This window comes from Papilio polytes, unplaced genomic scaffold (assembly GCF_000836215.1).
Source record: "Papilio polytes unplaced genomic scaffold, Ppol_1.0 DF823693.1, whole genome shotgun sequence".
Taxonomy (NCBI): domain Eukaryota; kingdom Metazoa; phylum Arthropoda; class Insecta; order Lepidoptera; family Papilionidae; genus Papilio; species Papilio polytes.
Genome location: NW_013525511.1, coordinates 142,820 through 163,448, shown reverse-complemented (window position 1 = coordinate 163,448; position 20,629 = coordinate 142,820). Strand labels below are relative to the sequence as shown.

Sequence of the window (20,629 nt, the reverse complement as noted above, 5' to 3'; positions counted from 1 at the left end):
CAATTGTAATTTTTTATAAAGAAAAAAAGTTACAGTCGAGGAAAATTTATTCCCTACCCACCAACCTACTTACTACCTTACCCAAGATGACGTTATCTAACACAATAAAGTTGTAGACGGATTAACTTATTTGACCTGGTAGTCGTAAATCATACCAAATTATGACACCTCACTCATCATCTTCAACTTGCCCTTGTATACGGAGGGTCGGCACAGTATGTGCTGTTCCATACATCTCTATCAACCGTCATATCTGAACTTCCCTTAAGCATATCCTCTTTTACGCAATCCATACTTTCTTCGGTCTTCCTTTGTAGCCATCGATCTTAACATTTTCCTGTTTACATTATCCTCTCGCCGCATATGCTCATACCGCGCTATCCTTAAAAATTTTGAGGTTAGAAAGTGTCATAATAGGAGGGCGCTAGTGTGCCTTTTTAAATAATAAGGTGACAAACGAGCAATCGGTCACCTGAATCCGCCAAAATGGCGAAGAAACTGACCATAATAATTCGTAATAACGGATACGTTGCCTACAATCGACAAAGGATACACACATAAAGAGGATATCCCTTCCTATGCGCCGTAAAATCTACGTTCCCTTCATCATCATCATCATCATCTCCTTATTCTACTCCCGTAGGGTCGGCTTTTTGTCCTCCACATAACTCGTCATCATACGTCATCTCAGCCATCACTCCCTTTTTGATCATGTCACCTTTTCAATCCATCCATCTCTTTCTAGGTCTACCTCTACCGATGTACCTCCACACTCATAACTAACGTTCTCCTTGTAACATGCGATTCATCCCTCCTCATAACATGCCCATACCATGCTAACCTTTTACTCCTTACCTTCTCTACTACGGGGGCTACTCTCTCTCTACTCTCCCTTTCGTATAAGAAAAAGAACTATCAAAATGTAGTTGAATTTTTGTCCATTGTCAGGTAACTTGTCAGATAATTAAGGTGACAGTCTTTTCATGTGGGTGTGGGTAGGGAAATTTATTCCTTGTCTGCATTTCGTTGATCCTCTTTTCGTCATAGATAAAGAAAGGGATGTCATTTGTACACGTGTTTCAGTATTGGAATGTTACACTAATGAAAAAAATTGTACAAATAGTATTGTATTGTTAATAATAATGCAAATATTATAAAATTATTTTTATTTAAATATATTGTATTTTAAATATTAAATAAAAGTTATGTTATTCAAATATTATTTTTATATCTTAAACAATAAAAATACCTTTAAGGGCTTTTAGTACGATTTAAAAAATGTTTTTCAAAGCTATGCACAGTGGAAATAGGATTTAATTTGCTTTTTTAAACCAAGGGCAATGACATCGTTTATTTACTAAACCAATTACAAATAACAATATTTCAAAACAACTGTTTAAATATAAATAAGAGAATTATACAGCGTGAGGTGAAATTCATGCCTTCAATTATCTATACTATTATATTATAATAAAGCGTAAACACACACTACTTTGTTGCCTAAGATGTCAGCATTAACAGGATATTTTTGAATAATTCTTTCTTTAGTAAAAAGCCCTACACTTATGTCACGCTTTAAGCTATATATTTTAACGCCATTGAACTAATGGGGTAAATATTTTGGATAAAAACCCTAATGTAGGAAAGAGACCATAAGTTGCTGCCAACATCAAGGAAGCAAAGTTGTCATCGTGTCATGTCATTTTGACATTTATAATTGCTAATTTGATAGATGTAAACAATAAAACAAAAATTTCATAATTTCATGCGGATGAAGTCGCATTGGAACAGCTAGTAGATATATAATGTATAGAGTGTGTCGTACCAGTGTGACGTCTAAGGACTAGACACTACTTTGACTAAACTATCGCACCTAGCGTTTACTTGTACAACTAAAAAGTCAATTGGGTGTGAAACAATCGACAATCGCATAACTGTTGTGCGATTTATTTAAACAAAGGTGTGCGCCCGCTCTTATAGTCCGTTTAACAAATGTTTTGTGTTGTAAATGACACTGAACAGCCCCAACATAAGCCTTCTGGAGTTTTTTTGCCTCATTTTTGAGCTTGATTAGGTATTTATAGGTTATGTATTTTTTCCATTCAAAATAGACATTAGAATTTACGTTTTTTTGTAGTTTTAACACCTGTATAACAAAGCATATTTTCTAGAACAGCCTATTAATAATATGTAAACAGCTGTTAAGTGAAAGAGTTATTGTTTTGTTGATTTATTTTACGATATTAAAATACATACAAGACGGTTCAGTTAATATTTAAGTACGCATAAAACAGCGCCATTTTTACGTTTGACAGTTCATTTTGTCTGTGGAATTATTAGGTAATAGATTATAAAAGTTGGCAGTTCTTGTTACAAATATATAAAATTCTCGGAATTATAATGCTACGAAATAAAAAATATGTGTACGGTTCGGATTCAGTGTTGGTGCCCTCTCATCTTCATTTCGGTACCTTAATGTTGGAGAAGTGTAAATTGTATAGAGATGCGATTGCCTTGGTAAGTTTTTCTCGATTACAGTTTGTCTGGTTTTCATTTGATCAGTACAGTTGCACAGTAGGCCTAGCATGGACTGTATGGGCTCAGTGGAGCAGTTAGTGGAATTATGTTTGTATGTAAATTCTATTATGACGGCCTAAAGCCTTAACTACTGGACCAATTTCGATAAATGAGGTGTCATTCGATTCGCGTCCATCGTCTGAGTGTCACGTAATATTGTTAGTATTCAATTTATATTTAGATTTTTATTTTTTACTGTAGTTAGATGCATTTACTGGCGCTAAAATGTCTTACGGTGAGTTGGCGCAGTTGTCGGTTGACATAGCGCTGTCTCTCTCTCGCATAGGAGTGAGAAAAGGAGATGTGATATGCATTTGTTCTGAAAAACGAATGGAGTTTATACCTACAATGATAGGAGTTTTGTGCGTTGGTGCAACGTTCACGACAGCCGATATTAGTTGTAGGAACGGTAAGAGAAATAAATCTTTACATTTTCTAATAAAAAAAATACGCTGCACTATAAAATAATTCTTCCAGCTACAATACTCTATCGTATAAATATGACAAGACCTAGAATAATGTTTTGTTCGACTGCTACTTATAAAATACACAAGGAAACTTTAAAGTCTGTGGCAACACTGGAGAAAATTATTGTCTATGGAGACATATCTGCGGATGGAGTTATACTCTTCAAGAACTTTTTATCGGAGCATGCTCCTATTGAAGGTATTTCTAAACTTTATTGAACGTGATATGTCAATTTTCAAGGACGCATAATGTTACATGAAAGAGAAAACAGATACGATTTTATTAAGAACCAAAAAGAGATAATCTATTTCAAATAACGATCTAAGGTCAGCAAACGTCACATCTTTAGTAGTGCTTTTTTTTTTAGATTTCTCTCCTACACCAGTTAACGGTTGGCGTGATGTCGCATTAGTGTTATATTCATCCGGAACTACAGGACAACCGAAGGCTGTACCTCTTACACATCTTAATTACCTTCTGTGCCATCAACATGGACTTCGTAACAGGTGATTAGTACCGTTATATAGTACTAGGTTTCCCCCGCGACTCCGTCCGCGTCGAATTAAAAAAATCAAAAATATAGCTTATGTTATCTTGTAGATCGATACCAAATTTCATCGTAATCCGTTCAGCAGTTTAGGCTACAAACTCTTAAACATCCATCCATCCATCTAATCTTTCGCATTTATAATATTAGTATGGTTAATATGATTTTCATTGCAAAAACAGTACAAAAACATAGTCATCTGTTATATCTGTTAATAACAGAGATAAGAATGTTTTTGTACACGTTCCTTTGGAACTAATGATTCTTTACGGTGCCTTGAGTTACACACAAGATGGTGTTAATGAGATCTATTGGAGATCCCGGGAACCTCCAAGACATACTTCACCACCGAGGGGGCTCTATTAAGTAGAAATTTCTCATAACCCTGTATTGCCCATAAAGAAAAAGTATTTTTAGAATAACCTTCTCCAACTACTACACCAAAAATTAAGGGACAGATCTACAAGTCCATCATAAGACATGTCGTATTGTATGGATCTGAATGTTGGGCCACCAAAGTTGCGGATGAAAGGATGTGGCTGAGATGCGTATGTTAAGATGGATGTGTGGTGTGACAAGAATGGATAAAGTTAAGAATGTGTACATTAGAGGAAGTTTGAAAGTAGCGCCAGTGGTGGAGAAATTGAGAAGCAAATGGTTAGCGTGGTATGGACATGTTATGCGACGAGATGGGGACATAAACCAGAAAGTGTTAAGAATGAATGTGGATGGCTACAAAGGAAGAGGAAGACCGAAGAAAGTATGGATAGATGTATGGAAGAGCAGCACATACTGTGCCTACCCTCTATAAGGGATAAGAGCAAGTGGATGGTAGTTATACCAAAAATGCCTTAAATAATAGGAAAACAGCATTCATCAACTACAATTTATTGTAAACTATAAAGTTGCATTTGATTTTTATTCATATTTTAATTGTTTTTAAATTTTTCATTGCTACGCGTACCATAGATAATAAGGGTACAATCAGATGCGTTTTTTAATAACTAGTGCTGTTCCACAGTCAATTTACAAATACCAAAATGCTGAGTACTCGAGAATGGTATTATACTTACGGTCTGAATCATACAATCGGGACGTTACTCGTCGGTGCTACTGTGGTATTCACGAGGGACCAAATCATTGATTATTTACAAGCAATCCAGGATTACAAGGTCAGAATTTTTAGACAAAAATATTATTTTAACAATGCCACCTTTGTCTAAACTATCGCAGAAATGTTGTGCGATTGTCGATTGTTTCGCAGCCTTCAACTGTTTAGTTGCACAACTAACAATCGAGTAGTGTACCTCCATACAAGCTCATAGGAATCAAAGCGAGACTCAAAAGTTGTGCGATAGTTTAGTCAAAGGTATAGCGCTCTAAAGGAATGGCGCGCTTTTACCCTATAGCTGTCATAGAGACGTGTATGTCAACCTTCTACGATCTAGTTTTGTGCCGCTATGTATTATCGATATCGATTTTTATCTTAACAATATAGCAGGATGACTTTGAATGCCATCTTTTCTGTAATTAACGTAAATAATTACGCTATTTCAGGTTAGCATTATACAAGTAGTGCCTACCACAATAAGAGATCTCGTCAATTCTAACCTACAAAATTATGACGTATCTTCATTACTTTGTATGATGTCAACGAGCACTCCAATCGACGCTGATTTAGTAAAAACTGCAAAATTGAAGTAAGTTTTAAGGTTTCTAATGTGATGTGAATAGAAATATTTTCGTATCAGCATTGGACTCGTAAAACAAACAAACAAAACCTGACGGAGTTCAGTGGCGGCCGACTTGAAGGCAATCGGGCTGTTATGGTCCGAGACCAAACGCTGAGCCCAGCATAGAGCGAGCTGGCGGCGTACTGTGGACGCCCTCTGCCCAACTTTGGGAACACAGGAACAGAAGAGAGAGAGAGAGATTGGACTCGTACAAAGCCGGGTCTCTAATACAATTTTTTTTTTCATAGGTTTCCTAACCTCAAACAAGTCTCTCAAATGTACGGTATGACAGAAGCTGGTTGTTTGTGCGATGATTTAAGATCTCCAGATGGTTCAAAACCGGGGAGTGTTGGTTGTGTAAACCCGGGTGTTGTTTTCAAGGTAAGGTTTCGTAGTTATATGTTCTACTTATGACTATTGTCCGACCGAAACTGGTTTATCAGCCAAAACCGAAACCAGAACCTGAACCGAACTTCCGTAAACACAATTAATATTACGATCAAAAGATTATTTATGTTCCACTATTATTTTATTATGTTTTTCGTAAACAATGTAAAAAAAATGGATTTTCGATTATAATAGACCCGTGACAAGACTATAATAATACTTCAGTTTTGCCGAAACCGAAACTAACGCGGAACTGTTCCGAAACTAAAACCGAAAATTCCATCGGTCACTGCTTAATATCTGTACAACATTATATTCTTATCTCAGTCTTTTCAAAGATTATGAGCAGGACGTGGAGAATGTCGAAAATGTTTTAATCTTTCCAGATAGTAGATCTTAATACCAGAGAAGCTCTAGGACCAAACGAGCGAGGTGAAATATGCTTCAAAACACCATCTCTGATGCCAGGTGAATATTGTACATTAGTAACTTTAGTTTTCAAATAAGACCGTTAAAATTTTAATTTATCCGAATACTACGAAATGGATAGATTTTTATTTTTTAAACAGATAAACTCAAAAGGGATTTAAAAAAAAAGTTGCGAGTGATATTTGAATCCGGTTTATCACTATATTTTTTTTAGAATTTCTATGTAGTTCGTCATTTCACTTCACTCGTCAAAATCGATACAATCGTTTTGACTATGCCTTCAGTCGGGTAAAATAAAAACCATTTTATTGTCTTTGACTGAATGAACAATTTTTATACGAACATTTCAATTATTAGAATTAACGGTATAATATTTTAAACAGGTTATTTAGGGGACATGTCTCTTGATTATTTAGACGAAGAAGGTTTCTTTAAATCCGGCGATATCGGCTACTACGATGAAGATCGTTACATCTACGTTACGCATAGAATAAAAGACATCATCAAATACAAAGGAGCCACGGTAATAACACAGACTAAACAATGTCAAAAGTATTTACTCTTAATACTAAGAGCCCCACCACCAGCTGATAGAGCCTCAGATAGCTTAAAAATAACGTCACTGTCAGATAAGGGAACAAAATCCGATATTTCAATCACATATTTAACACGTTGGATTGTTAGACAATATATAATTTGGTGGGACAGGCCCTTATTCTACACCTGTCATTATATACCATCCAGGTGTCTCCAAGTGAGATAGAAGCAGTACTCCTGCAGTATCCAGGAGTTAAAGAAGCTTGTGTAGTAGCAATCGACCATACACACGGGGAAGTTCCCGCCGCGGCTGTGGTAGCGGATGACGTCACTGAAGAAGATCTTATGACGTTTGTGGCTGAACAAGTATGTTTTCCATGTAGAGTTTTGGCGCTACTAATGCTCTAGGCGATATTGGCGTCCCCCCTTTTTACAAGCTTTAGGTGAAGGTCAAGGGCCTGTCCCACCACCGGCTGATAGGGGCTAGATAGCTTAAAAATGACGTCACTGTCAGATAAGTTACTATTTGGTGGGACAGGCCCTGAGTCTTAAAAATTGCGCCTCTTTCTGTCCAGCTCCCTAACGACCGCACTGTTTATAATAGTACTAGCTGTTCCCGGGTTCATTCGCGTGAAATTATAAAAACATTGTTTTGTTGTTTACATTTGTCAAAGTTACCGTTACTATAATAACCTTGTTTCTTTAATGTTGGCAGTTTGTAGTTTATGATCCCTTTCCCACATTAGGGTTTTTATCCAAAATATTTACCCCCTAAGTTTAATGGCGTAACAATATATAGCCTAAAGCGTATCGTAAGTGTAGGGCTTTTTATTAAAGAATTCAAAATTATGTTGTGATTACTGACATACGCCACAAAGTAGTGTGTGTTTACGCTTCATTATATATACTTCTATACTATTATACACACACCTCTTTGTTGCCTAAGATGTTGGAAATTGCGCCATATTTTTGAATATTTTTTTTAATTAAAAGCCCAACACTTACATCACGCTTTAGGCTATATATTTTCACGCCATTAAACTTAGGAGGTAAATATTTTGGATAAAAACCCTAATGTGGGAAAGAGACCATAAGTTGTTGCCAACATTAAGCAAGGTTGCCATGGTTTGACATCATGTCATGTCATTTTGACATTTGCAATTAATAATTTGACAAATGTGAAAAATAAGATATAATTTATATAATTTTATGCGGATGAAGTCGCATGGGAACATCTAGTATTTTATATATTATATTATAAGCATTATACAATTCTATTTGAATAAATATACTGTTTTCCTTTTTTTCCAGTTAACATCCATCAGTTTGGAAGGAGGTATAAGATTTGTTGATCACCTACCCAAAGTTGCTGGTGTAAAATTTGACAGAAAAGCCATTAAAGATTTATTTGAAGATTAAGGTTTTCTGTAACATAATTTGGATACAATAAATGGTTATATCTTAAATACTTGTTCTTTTTTTAAGAAAAGAGCGTTCTCCTCCGTTAAAGGCCGCCAGCATCTACAGTTTCCTTGGCGTTGCAGACGATCATGGGCGTCGAATATCAGCGATCCGCTGCTCGTTTGCTTGCTTTTTTTATAAAAACTAGCTGAATCTCGCGAGTTCGTTCCCGTAGAATTGAAAAAAAATTCTGTATTACTCAGCCTTAGCATTGCTTTTTGGAGCAAGAATTTTTAAAATCGGTCCAATAGTTTTTGAGTTATTTCAATACATAAACAAACATAAATCTTTTCTCTTTATAATGTTAGTATAGACTCAAATAGGGCTAACGTACAAATCGACAAATTTTCAATAAAATCTCTGTTTACGAAGATATTGGCACAAGTAAAATAGGTTAGTTTTTTTTATTATGTTGAAAATAAAACCACATTTTAGATGATTAAAATTTATTATAAGAAAAAAATAAACAAAAACTCAATCCGACTACAAAAGTTTGGGTAATTTATAACAATAAATATCAAGCGTCTTTGACAAAAAGACGCGCCAAAATTGACAAGTTGAAAAAAATGGCTACCTTTTATAATTATTATTTTATCACATAATAGTGGAGAAAATACTACTTATTATCTAATTGTTTTTTTTTTTGTACAATGTCTAAATGCGTTTAAAATCTATTAATTGAATTTGGAAATCTATGTTTTTTTTTAATATTAAGACAAAGGTACTAGAGATATTGAGTTTTAATAACAAATTGGTGTTGCTAGAATAAAAATCAGACAATTTTAATGAATTTAATTTGTATGTTTTTAAATGTCCATTCCAAGGAGTTTCTTATCGAAAAGGAACTCTCCGAGTGAGGAGTGACGGTCCAGCATCTTCTTGAGGGTGGACGCTTTGCCCGCGAGGTCTCTCTGGCCCTTGTATTGTTCCTCCAAGAATTCACCAGTCAGATAATCCACAAGCTGTGTGAGAAAATAATGTTTTTTTATTATAATATAAGATGGCAAACTCGCAACCGGCCCCCTGAATCCACCGAAATGGAAAGCGACCGCTGCTCATAAACATCCGTAATTACAGCGTTGCCTACCCTTCATTGACGGAGGAGACGCACATAAAGAGGACATTTCCCCTTTCTATGCGTCTCCTCAACCGACAGATACACTTTTGCTTCTCATCCTTTCCTCTTAAGAAAAGGGTGGAAAAGGAAAGGGACTAAAATTAAGACTCCGGCAACCCACTCATCAGACTGTACCCGGAATTGCTTCCACTTCACGGCTGTCTTCTGTGTGGTCGTGGTATTACACCGGGCGAGCCGGCCCATTCGTGCGTATTTTAATATTAAAGCTTATGCTGGGTTTCTGAAATTTCCGTTAATTTTATCATAACCTAGAGATTCATTAGTATTTAGTTGACGAAGGTTCAACCAAATTTTGTAATTAGGAAACACATTTCATGATGTTATCGAATAGTTAAGTATTTGGGAAACCGGCCATTAATCTTATGTTACTAATATTGTAAATGCGAAAGTGTATATGGATGGATATTTATTACTAAATATCTCCAGAAAAGCGGACATCGATTAAATTTGTCAATTACAGAATAGTCTGGAAGAAGATATAGTGCTTTTTTTGTTAAATAGACACGGACAGAGTTGGGAGACAGCTAATATATCTTTTTATTAATTAACTTTACTTCTTAAAATTTTAAATTCAAGACAATAACCACATCGCGGGATTCGAACTCACATTGACAAGATAAACTTCAACCATACGGTTTTGTTTACCTACTTACTATAAAAAAATCTATGGTTTAAAAACCAATATTGTCTATGGTCGTCACTTACATGATAGTCGTTGAACTTGGGATCAGATTCGCAGGCGATGATGACGGAACGAATGCTCTTGGTGACCTCCGTCTCCATCTTCAGAGCGTGCTCCAGAGCATCCACACCACTCTCCCAGGATTTACGTTCAGGAGCCTAAGGGAAATACATTTTTTTTTATAACATAAGGTGGCAAACGAGCAAGCGGCCACCTGAATCCGCCAAAATGGCGAAGCGACCGCTGCCCATAGACATCCGCAATTGCAGATGCGTTGCATACCGTTATTCGACAGAGGAGGAGAAGCACATAAAGAGGATATTTCAGCTTCCTATGCATCTCCTCCTCCTTCAAATCCACTTCCCCTTCCCATCCTCTCCTTATAAGAAAAGAGTGGTAAAGAGAAAGGGATTTAAATTAGGCTTCCGGCACCACACTCATCAGACTGTACACGGAATTGCTTCCATTTGACGGCTGTCTTGTGTGGTCGTGGTATTACTGGGGGCGAGCCCTGCAGTGCTAAGATGTTAAAGCGGGCACTACCACTGTTACAAATATTCATAAAACAAAAATCGCACAACTGTTTTGTCTCGCTATCACTATTAGGTCATATGGGACGCACACAACTCGATATTTAGTTGTGCAACTAAACAGTTGAATTGCGAAACAATCGATGTGCGATAGTTAATTCAAAAGTGCGCCCGCTCTTATTATTAGACAACTGATTTAATTAATACTGTCGCTTTAAACTCAGAGCAACACTTCTCGTCAGGACTCAGGTTGCGCGCCAAAATCCATCCTTCTAGTGACATTGACAGCTGTCAGCTAGGGACGTGACTTATGCCGATTATCTAGAGTTGCTCCAATTCTGCACGGTACTAATTTTGTTCTTAACAGTATTGAAATAAAACATTGTCAGAAATCTTAGTCCAATAGTAAATGTATTTAAAAATACTCACCCTGATTTGTATAAGCGAGGTGACGTCAGTATCCAGTTCACCCCTCATTAGCAAATAATCAATCAATTTCATCGCATGCTCCCTCTCCTCGGATGCAGCGTCAAAGAACAGCTTTGCAAAACCTGGCCTATTTACCTGTAAAAACAATAACGTCATACCTATACTATTATAATAAAGCGTAAACACACACTTCTTTGTTGCCTAAGATGTCAGCAATTACACCATATTTTTGAATTTTTTTTTTTAATAAAGAGCCCTACACTTGCGTCATGCTATAGGGTATATATTTTAACGCCATTAACTTAGGGGGCTAATATTTTGGATAAAACCCTAATGTGGGAAAGAGACCATAAGTTACTGCCAACATCAAGGAAGGAAGGTTGCCATGGTTTGACATCATGTCATGTCATTTTGACAATTGCAATTGATAATTCGACAAATGTAAACTATAAAATAAAATTTTCATAATTTAATACTGATAAAGGCGCACGGGAACAGCTAGTTATAAATAAAAAGATTTGTATTTTGCTATTGTAGTAATCAAAAACTACTACGCTAATTTAAAAATTTCTTTCACCAATAAATAGCTACGTTATCACTTCGTAACATATGCTATGTTTTTTACAATTTATTGGAAGTGGACAAAGTCGTAAGCAATAAAGGGGAAAGATTTGATTACTTCCATTTATAACGAAACTATTGATTTTAAAAAATGTTATCACCAATCAGCCAGAGCGTCAGTGCCTCAGGAGTTTAAACATTTGACTTGTAATCTACAGATCTTGTGTTCGAATTTCGTACCAATGTGATTTTCGATTTTTAAATGCATAATATACACGACGTACGACGACTGAGTCTCCTCCACCGTCAAATCCACTTTACCTTCCCATCCTTTCCTGTTAAGAAATAGGTGGAAAGGGTAAGGGACTAAAATTAGTCCGGCACCACACTCATCAGACTGTACGCGAAAGTGCTTCCACTTCACGCCTGTTTTCTGTGTGGTCGTAGTATAAGTGGGGGCGAGCCGGCCCGTGCGAAGATGTTAAAGCGGGCTCTACCACTGTCAAAATAACGTTACTCACCCCATCCCTAGAGAAGTGAGCACCCATAGCCAGATATTGCAGCGACGCGCCAACTTCAGTCTGTATCTGACGACGCATGCTGCCTCGACAGCTCTGCTGCATTGTTATCCATCCCTTTGGAATGTTCACAGGGTTCACATTGCCTGTCGAAATAAAAAAAAAATAAAAAAGGATATATAAAACCTATTTAGAGTCTATTTGAAATTTTTTTCGTTTGTACGGTTTAAGGCTTTAAAACCTGCGTTAAACTCAACATATTCGTTTAATGGTATAAACAGTTTTTTATTAGATTTAACATTAAGGGTAGTACTTAGTGATCTTACAATTCTGAGTGTGGCAGTAAATGTATATTTCTTATTACTCCTGGCATAAAATAATTATACCACTACAAAATAACCTTAAAAAAACTCTCCAATCTTCAAAAACCTGTCTATGGAATGTTAAAACGTAAAAGAGTTCTTTCGTTTCAAACTCTCGGAATTAAAAAGAAACTGGCAGTCGAAATTTAGAAAAAAATTGACGAAGGAATCTGAATATTTTTAATCTGTCTTATTTTAATGCTTGTTTTTTAGATTTCTACGAATACAAACTGTATTTTAGTAATCGTTAAAATGTAATTATTTACTGATGCCAAAACGTCGACATAGCATTGATTAAAATGTATGATGTTTACTTGCACTGCCAAGGGTCAATGTGCAAAACAAAATGGCCGCCAACAACGACGCAATATCGCGCCGATTCATTGTTCAATTTTTAATCTATTGTTCTAATTACATATACTTGTTAAAATCGACACTTTTAGTTCGTGTCAGAAAGAGAAATATGTGCGAAAAGCGAGATAGATATACCTAGATTGTTGCTACTCAAATCTATAATTCCTACCTCCTTTGTTTTGCAAGCGAGATGATTAATATTACTATTTTCCTATTTTATTGACAAAATCTCAATAATAATTTACAATATTTTACATGTTCCAAACAAGTACTTTATGGCTGTATAGATTTCAATCCTTTGTCTTGTCTACCAGAGAAAAATATTACTCAATATACATCTTTTTTATCTGTAACCTGAAGTCTCAAGTGGACGATAAAATGACACGTATTTTTTATCTTCTTTCTTTAACTGTTTCTATGTTGTTGAATATCAAAATGATATGATTTAGACATTTTAAGGTTAAAATTAGTACCTTATTTCGTAACTAGCTGTTTCCTTGCGGCATCTACATCATAGAAAAATCTATACTATAATGATATAAGCGTAAACACACACTACTTTGTTGCCTAAGATGTCAGCAATTACAGCATATTTTTGAATAATTCTTTTTTTAATAAAAAGCACTTACGTCACGCTTTAGACTATATATTTTTTCGCTTATTAACTTAGGTGGTAAACAAATTGGATTAAAACCTAAATGTGGGAAAGGGACCATAAGCTACAAGCTGCCAACATCAAGGTAGTAAGATTGTGCCATTGTTAGTCATCATGTCATGTCATTTTGACATTTGCAATTGATAATTTGACAAATGTAAACAATAACATAAACTTTTCATATATTTATGCGGATGAAGCCGCACGGGAACAGCTAGTATTGTATACATATCAAACAATGTTTTTTTTTTTTTATAACATAAGGTGGCAAACGAGCAAGCGGCCACCTGAATCCGCCAAAATGGCGAAGCGACCGCTGCCCATAGACATCCGCAATTGCAGATGCGTTGCCTACCCTTATACGACGGAGGAGGAGACGCATATAAAGAGGATATTTCCCCTTCCTATGCATCTCCTCCACTGTCAAATCCACTTCCCCTTCCCATCCTCTCCTTATAAGAAAAGGGTGGTAAAGGGAAAGGAACTTAAATTAGGCCTCCGGCACCACACTCATCAGACGAAACACGGAATTGATTCCATTTCACGCCTGTCTTCTGTGTGGTCGTGGTATTACACCGGGCGTGCTGGCCCTGCAGTGCTAAGATGTTAAAGCGGGCACTACCACTGTTGTAATGTAATATAATAATATTTTAAAGGAAAGGAACAACTGGTTTTGATAGTTTTTATTTATTACATTCATAGTACTTCCCCAAGAGCAAGACTACTTAACATTCAGTCGAGGGACTTTACCTACATTATTGCAATTCAATTTTCCATAAACATTTATATCTTGGGTAAATTACCCAAGATATAAATGTTTACATTTTTGTATTTTATGTAGACAAGATGCTTTTATCTCCCATACTATTATCTATACTATTATAATAAAGCGTAAACACACACTTCTTTGTTGCTTAAGATGTCAGCAATTACACCATATTTTTGAATAATTCCTTTTTTAATAAAAAGCCCTACACTTACGTCATGCTTTAAGCTAAATATTTTCACGCCATTAAACTTAAGGGGTATTTTTTGGATAAAAACCCTAAGGTGGGAAAGAGACCATAAGTTGCTGCCAACATCAAGAAAGAAAGATTGCTAAGGTTTGTCATGTCATTTTGACATTTGCTATTGATAATTTGCCAAATATAACAAAATAAAGTTTTTATAATTTCATGCGGATGAATTCACACGGAAACAGCTAGTAAATAATATTGTTAATGTGTTCAAATTGTATTTATATTTTACCCAATATAACTGACAACTGCCAGCAACTCCATCCACACAGGATTAAAAAAAAAGTAACCTATAAAACAGCCTATGTGTTCTTCCAGACTATATTCAACATATGACTTTTATTACAATTCATTGAACCCATCTGGAGATAGATACCTTCTAACAAACATCCATCTAAACTTTCCCATTTCTAGCATTAGTAAGATATGTTAAACTTTTAACTACTACCCACATTGGAGTAACATATTTTAAAACTTATCATTACTTACATCACTTACATAAACATTGGAAAATAGGTAACAATATTACTATCTCGATGTATATTTATAAAATACAATAGAACCTCAATAAGTTAAAGTCCAAGGGAAACACAGAATATTTTAAGTTATATAGGTTTTAAGTTATATAGGTTTTAAGTTATCAAGAGTCTATGTTATAGAGGTCTTGGGCTTTGATAGGAAGGGAACATATTATTTTAAGTTACCAAGGTTTGAGTTATCAAGGTTCTACTGTAGTTAATTTGGTGGTAATTAAGAAAATGTAACAAATCTATATAAAAATCAACCAAATTACAAATATACTTATATATACAGATTACATATCTATTTACAATTTGAATACTTCCTTGTTTTGCTGTTATTGGATATCTTTTATCTGTATACAAATTAAACAGATGTTTGACGCACCAAATTACATTAACATAAATTATTATTTGATTAATAAAGCCTTAGAGTTTTCTAAACTCATTACCATTATTCAATTGTTTGTATTCCTCTTGTATCTGTAGGGGATATTTTTGCCCTTGTCTTAAAAAAAAGGTAGTACCAATAAAAAAGATAAGTCCTATAATCTATGAGTTATATCTCGATTTAAAAAAAAAATTGATGGTTACAGAAAAAAATGATTTGCACAGAGTATTATAAAACATACGGATATTGCAATAAATATTTAAATTACAACATTAAAGATTCAAAACTTTAGTTCATAAATTCGCTTTGTCATTGGTTATTACGTAACGAAATAAAGGGTTTCTTCCGACATATCACAACCAAAACAATTGAGGGTAAAACGGAATCAATGAAAACAAGGCAAAGTCGACTTTATGACAAAGACAATAAAATTAAGTTTGCAAATCAAAGTCGTCCGATTAAATCCTCAATACCGTTTCATACGCATTAAACAAAAAAGAAATAGTTAATTTTAAAAATAGAATACTTACATTGTTTCGCAGAAATGGGGATGCAAACAGCCAGTAGGGCAGCGACGACGAAAATAACAGCCTTCATTTTAATCTACAAAAATCACAGATACTTTGACGAGGAAAAAAAAAAGATTTTCAGCGAGAACCGCAACGTACGAAACCTTGTGAAAGTCTAGCCTTTACACTCACTGGTGCAGAAGGCGACTTCTCTTAACACTAATAAATGAAAAACAAGGGCTATTCCTCCAAAAGGTTTAGATTATACGAGAAAAATGTTCACTACGCAGCGATAACAAAAGCATGTCGTGTTGACAGGCGCTTCGGAGTAAATGACATACGGTGTGAGAATGAGACAGATGATGAAGCAAAGCCCGGCCAAGGTTTTGTGTTCCGAATGCGTGGAATATTTTTGTTCTCAAATTGCTTATTTGCAAAATATCCACCTTCACGTAAGAATTTATTTGCTGATATAAGGTTTTACTAAATGTGCTGAACTTTTTAGTCGTAAAAAATACTTAATATCTGCGGATTTGATGAAATATGTCGTAATTATTTGGAACACAAAACCTTGAATTTTTGATGACAAGGAGAGGTATACGTCATTATTAGGTAGATGGTAGAGGGAATCGGCGCGGGGCAGGGATTCAGAGATACCGTCATAAAGATTTACCGCACTTTAAAGGAAGCACTTCACTCTTGTTTCAAGTATTAACATAAAGTGTTTACTGAAATTATAACACATACGACTTAGTTGTTCGAGAATAAGTAAGTACAAATCAAATTATTTACTCAAATAGCGCGTTTCTGATCATTTCTTGATCAAATTGGGAAATGGTAATTGAATACTGGCTACACTAACTTCAATTCGCCAACATCAGATGACGACACGACAATAATACTTTACCTTTGTAATCGCGCACACTGTCACTCATCGACTACGCGGAAAAATAAGTGATAAATAATACATTTGATTTTGTCCCGTCTCGGGGTATTTATCAGTTTTATCGAACTCTTTGTGTTGAAAGTCGCCTTCTGCGCCAGTGTGTGTAAAGGCTGCACTTTCGACGGATCTATTTTTTCCGTCTTACTCTGCATTTGAAAATTAATTCTGGTGAGTTAGGTTTTTTCTTTTAAATCAATGCTTTCGCTTTGTCAAATTGCATAAAAACTTAATTGCGCATTGATTATTGCGACTTTGTTAATTGCGGGTATTTTTGGATGTGGGTATTATGCCAAGATTGATTGTTCTAGATTTGAAACTGACATGTCTTTGTAAATTAACAAAAAATCGCGAAAAAAATTAAACTGATTACTCTGTCTTAGCAGTGCTCTATGTTTTTTCTTATCGTGGATTACTTTTTTATCATTTTTTAATTGTTTTGATTGCCAGTAATCCTTTTGTAAATCAATTAAAAAGATAACTGGTTATATAATCTATATTATTGTTTTCTTTCCTACATCCAGTAAAAAAGGTGTCATCATTGTACCAATTGGAAAATATATCAGTTTTTTTTTAACAAATAAAAAGATAAATACCACATGGCTATTGTAATATGATAAAGAGATAAAATCTGACATTGTTGGTACTTTGTATTAAATATACATGATCTCAATGTCACATCTCAGTTATTATTCTTAAATTGTTTTCAATATAAGTTCCTTTTGTAGTAGCCAATGAAAAAACTGACTGTAAATTGATTTTTATTTAGGAATTTCATCAAATAAATATATTTTTTTTACTTTAATAGTTTATTCATGATATTAGACAATGGCAGTAACTTCTGTTGTAACGTGAACATGTAAACACACCTTTCTTTACATAGCATGTCACTTGAAAGTTTACAATCCAGCTAATTATAAAATATGTACATGTTTAGCTCGGTTTACAGTTGGCCAATACTCAATAACTTGACTGGCAATCAGCTGGCATAGTGTGAACACTAAAGGGTGCCATTGAGTCTATGGGTGGCCATTACAACTGTCCTACTGTACTAGCCAAGTGTTAACCAGTCTTTAAAGATCGTTTATCAGCAACTTTTACAGGTTAGGTTGATTTATGTGAATTTTGAATTGTTTTAGAACAATGAAGATGTTCGCATTCTTGTTCGTGTGCATGCTCGCGTCCGGCGCGTTCGCAGCCGACACCTGCTATCAAGATGTCTCCATGGATTGTGGACAGGCTTCTAACAGCCTTGGTAAGTTAAATATATTGGTTACTCTTTTATTTTATTTTATTAACTTTTGTATAACAAAATAATTCAGCGAACAGTAATAGTTCAGAGTTCAAGATTGTTATAATTTAAATTTTTTTAAAATAAAAAAAAATAAACAGTTGAGACATCTTGTTTTTATATTTGTCAACTAAAATAACTAAGTAAAAAAATGGCAATATTAAAACCGACACTTTAGTGCTATTCGTATTGCCATGTACGACCTATTAATTTCTACTATCCAATATATTGAGTTCTTACAATTTGATTATTTTTTATTAATAAACACGTCGTATTTAGAAATTATAAACTTCATTAATCTGACTTTTAAATTTCCTACCAATTCCTACCAGCTCTACCGAGGTGTAACGCGGTGTTCGGCAACTACGGCCGGCACGGCAACGTCGCAACTGAGATGCAGGCGTACGCTAATCTCCATCTAGAAAGATCTTATGAATATCTTCTATCAGCGTCATATTATAATAACTATCAGACGAACCGTGCCGGCTTCAGTAAACTATTCAGGAAGTTGTCTGATGAAGCTTGGGAGAAGAGCATCGAAATTATCAAGCATATTACCAAGAGAGGTAAGAGTTAAACTAATATTTAATATTTAAGGTTAAAAAATATATCTTACCATGAATTTGCAAAACCGAAATAATACGTGGTCCCTTTAATTAAAATTGACAAAACCTTTAACTGTTATGGTGTAAGAAAATCATAGAGTAACTCAGTCTAATATGAACTATGACGTCACACTTTTATACCTACACTGTTGATATCGTTGTCTTTTTTTAAGCATATAATTATTTATTTGAATATTTTTCTTGTATTGATGTTATTTTATACCTTAAATAATACAATACTGAAGGATTTATATTACCATGAGTTTAAATGAAATAAAAATAAACTTCGCCACTGTAATTAAACACTGCCAAAACTATTATGGTTGTAGTATAAAAAAAATATGAAGCGTCTCAGTCTAATATGACCTATGACGTCACACTTATACCTACAATTTTGCTTTCTCCGTCTTTTCCAAAGAGACTGAAAGGGATAGCATAACAGTGGCGATTCAACATAAGACATTTCTCAGGTGACACAATGGACTTTGCCCGTCGCAGCACACAAGAAGAGAAGACAGATAAGAACTACACAGTGGAACTCCACGAGCTGGAGTCTCTCGCTAAAGCTCTGGATACTCAGAAGGAACTCGCTGAAAGAGCTTTCTATATTCACCGTGAAGCTACTAGGAACAGCCCTCATACCCACGATCCTGAGGTATGTTTTACTAGCCGTTCGTAAGTTTGCCGAAAACTCACTAAGGATGTTACAGAATTTGATTTTTTCCTCTTTCACTCATTTATTTTTTGCTTTGTTAGGTTTTACAAACCTTTTCTGTCAACCGTATTGATTATTGACGCGTCGCAGTACATAATCTTACTTCTTACTAATAATAAACTGGCTTTCAGCCGCGACTTCGCCGCGTGGAATTAAAATAAGACAAAAGTAGCCTACGTGTTCTGCCAAACTATCCGTAAATCCGTTCAACAGTTTAGGCTAAGAACACATAGGCTACTAATATTTTTATAACTGCGCGGATAGAACCGCGGGCGACAGTTAAAATAAGTAATAGGTGTAAAAATACAATTTTGTCTCTAGATCGCTCAATACTTAGAAGAGGAGTTCGTTGAGAAGCAAGCTGACACCATCAGGAACCTCGCCGGACACACCACTGATCTCAAGAAGTTCATTGTGGCCAACAACGGACAAGACCTCTCTCTTGCCTTGTATCTTTTCGATGAATACCTCCAAAAGGTCGTTTAAATCCACTCACAAAAACAATAAATTCTTAATTCTCCACTATATAAATTAATTATCTATCATATAATCAAAAATATCTACCGATTTAGTAGTTTTCACCAGCATTTATTCCTTGCAACACTGTTAAATGTCAGTGGTACAAAGTAGGCTGTAATAATGTGATTTCTTTCAATTTAGTTTGTATAATTCTAAGATTTGTTATAAGTTTATCGTGAATATATGTTTAGAGCATATGTTGGTTTTTCAGTTATTTTCAAATAAAAATTATTCATTAATCGTCAAATTGTTGTTTTATTTCTGACCTCTATTCTTTGGTTAAAAGAGAAAAAAAAAGTTTAAACAGAAACTGCCAGCACACGATGCCTTATTATAAAAAAAAAGAAAATTTATTTATGTTAAGTGAGTTTCGACTGGAGACATTCGTCATCTTTCTCCTTTTCCTACTCCCGTAGTGGCACAACAGGTCCTCCACATAACTATCATACGTCAACTGTCACTCCCTTTTTGATCATGTCATCTTTCCCGCAATCCATCCCTCTCTAGGTCTACCTCTACCGGTGTACCTCCACACTCATAACTAACATTCTCCTTGTAACATGCGATTCTCATAAAATGCCCATACTATGCTAACCTTTTACTCTTTGTTTTCTCTACTATTGGGGCTTTTCGACTGGAGACATTAACAATAGATTTTCTATCCCTTACGTACTCTTTGAGAAAAAGGAGACAGCAGTTTTATGCGATTTATCAAGATACCTTCGAATTTTCTTCGATCTTTTAGGAATTAGTT

General features: G+C 35.0%; 3 protein-coding genes across 4 annotated transcripts; 2 read left to right on the top strand and 1 right to left on the bottom strand.

Annotated features, from left to right (window-relative positions):
- The first annotated feature begins 1,930 nt into the window (after positions 1 to 1,930).
- Positions 1,931 to 8,144, top strand: LOC106103941 (luciferin 4-monooxygenase-like). The gene is made up of 11 exons (XM_013283858.1): positions 1,931 to 2,517; positions 2,779 to 2,986; positions 3,055 to 3,243; positions 3,413 to 3,551; positions 4,614 to 4,764; positions 5,150 to 5,292; positions 5,574 to 5,706; positions 6,099 to 6,180; positions 6,525 to 6,664; positions 6,886 to 7,044; positions 7,990 to 8,144. The coding sequence occupies exons 1-11, from the start codon at positions 2,401 to 2,403 to the stop codon at positions 8,095 to 8,097; spliced, it is 1,569 nt and encodes a 522-aa protein (XP_013139312.1). The 5' UTR covers positions 1,931 to 2,400; the 3' UTR covers positions 8,098 to 8,144.
- A 424-nt stretch (positions 8,145 to 8,568) lies between these two features.
- LOC106103923 (ferritin subunit) lies at positions 8,569 to 16,154 on the bottom strand. The gene is made up of 5 exons (XM_013283839.1): positions 15,824 to 16,154; positions 12,001 to 12,143; positions 10,919 to 11,053; positions 9,983 to 10,117; positions 8,569 to 9,101 (listed from the first exon to the last, which is right to left on the bottom strand). The coding sequence occupies exons 1-5, from the start codon at positions 15,888 to 15,890 to the stop codon at positions 8,946 to 8,948; spliced, it is 636 nt and encodes a 211-aa protein (XP_013139293.1). The 5' UTR covers positions 15,891 to 16,154; the 3' UTR covers positions 8,569 to 8,945.
- A 315-nt stretch (positions 16,155 to 16,469) lies between these two features.
- LOC106103922 (ferritin, lower subunit) lies at positions 16,470 to 20,119 on the top strand. 2 transcript variants are annotated; one of them, XM_013283837.1, is made up of 5 exons: positions 16,470 to 16,570; positions 17,885 to 18,000; positions 18,369 to 18,602; positions 19,112 to 19,296; positions 19,678 to 20,119. In XM_013283837.1, exons 2-5 carry the CDS (start codon positions 17,889 to 17,891, stop codon positions 19,840 to 19,842), a joined length of 696 nt encoding a protein of 231 aa, XP_013139291.1. In that variant the 5' UTR covers positions 16,470 to 16,570; positions 17,885 to 17,888; the 3' UTR covers positions 19,843 to 20,119. The 2 variants fall into 2 exon arrangements, with proteins under 2 accessions (XP_013139291.1, XP_013139290.1); XM_013283836.1 differs by lacking the exon at positions 16,470 to 16,570 and adding an exon at positions 16,692 to 16,916.
- Positions 20,120 to 20,629: the final 510 nt, after the last annotated feature.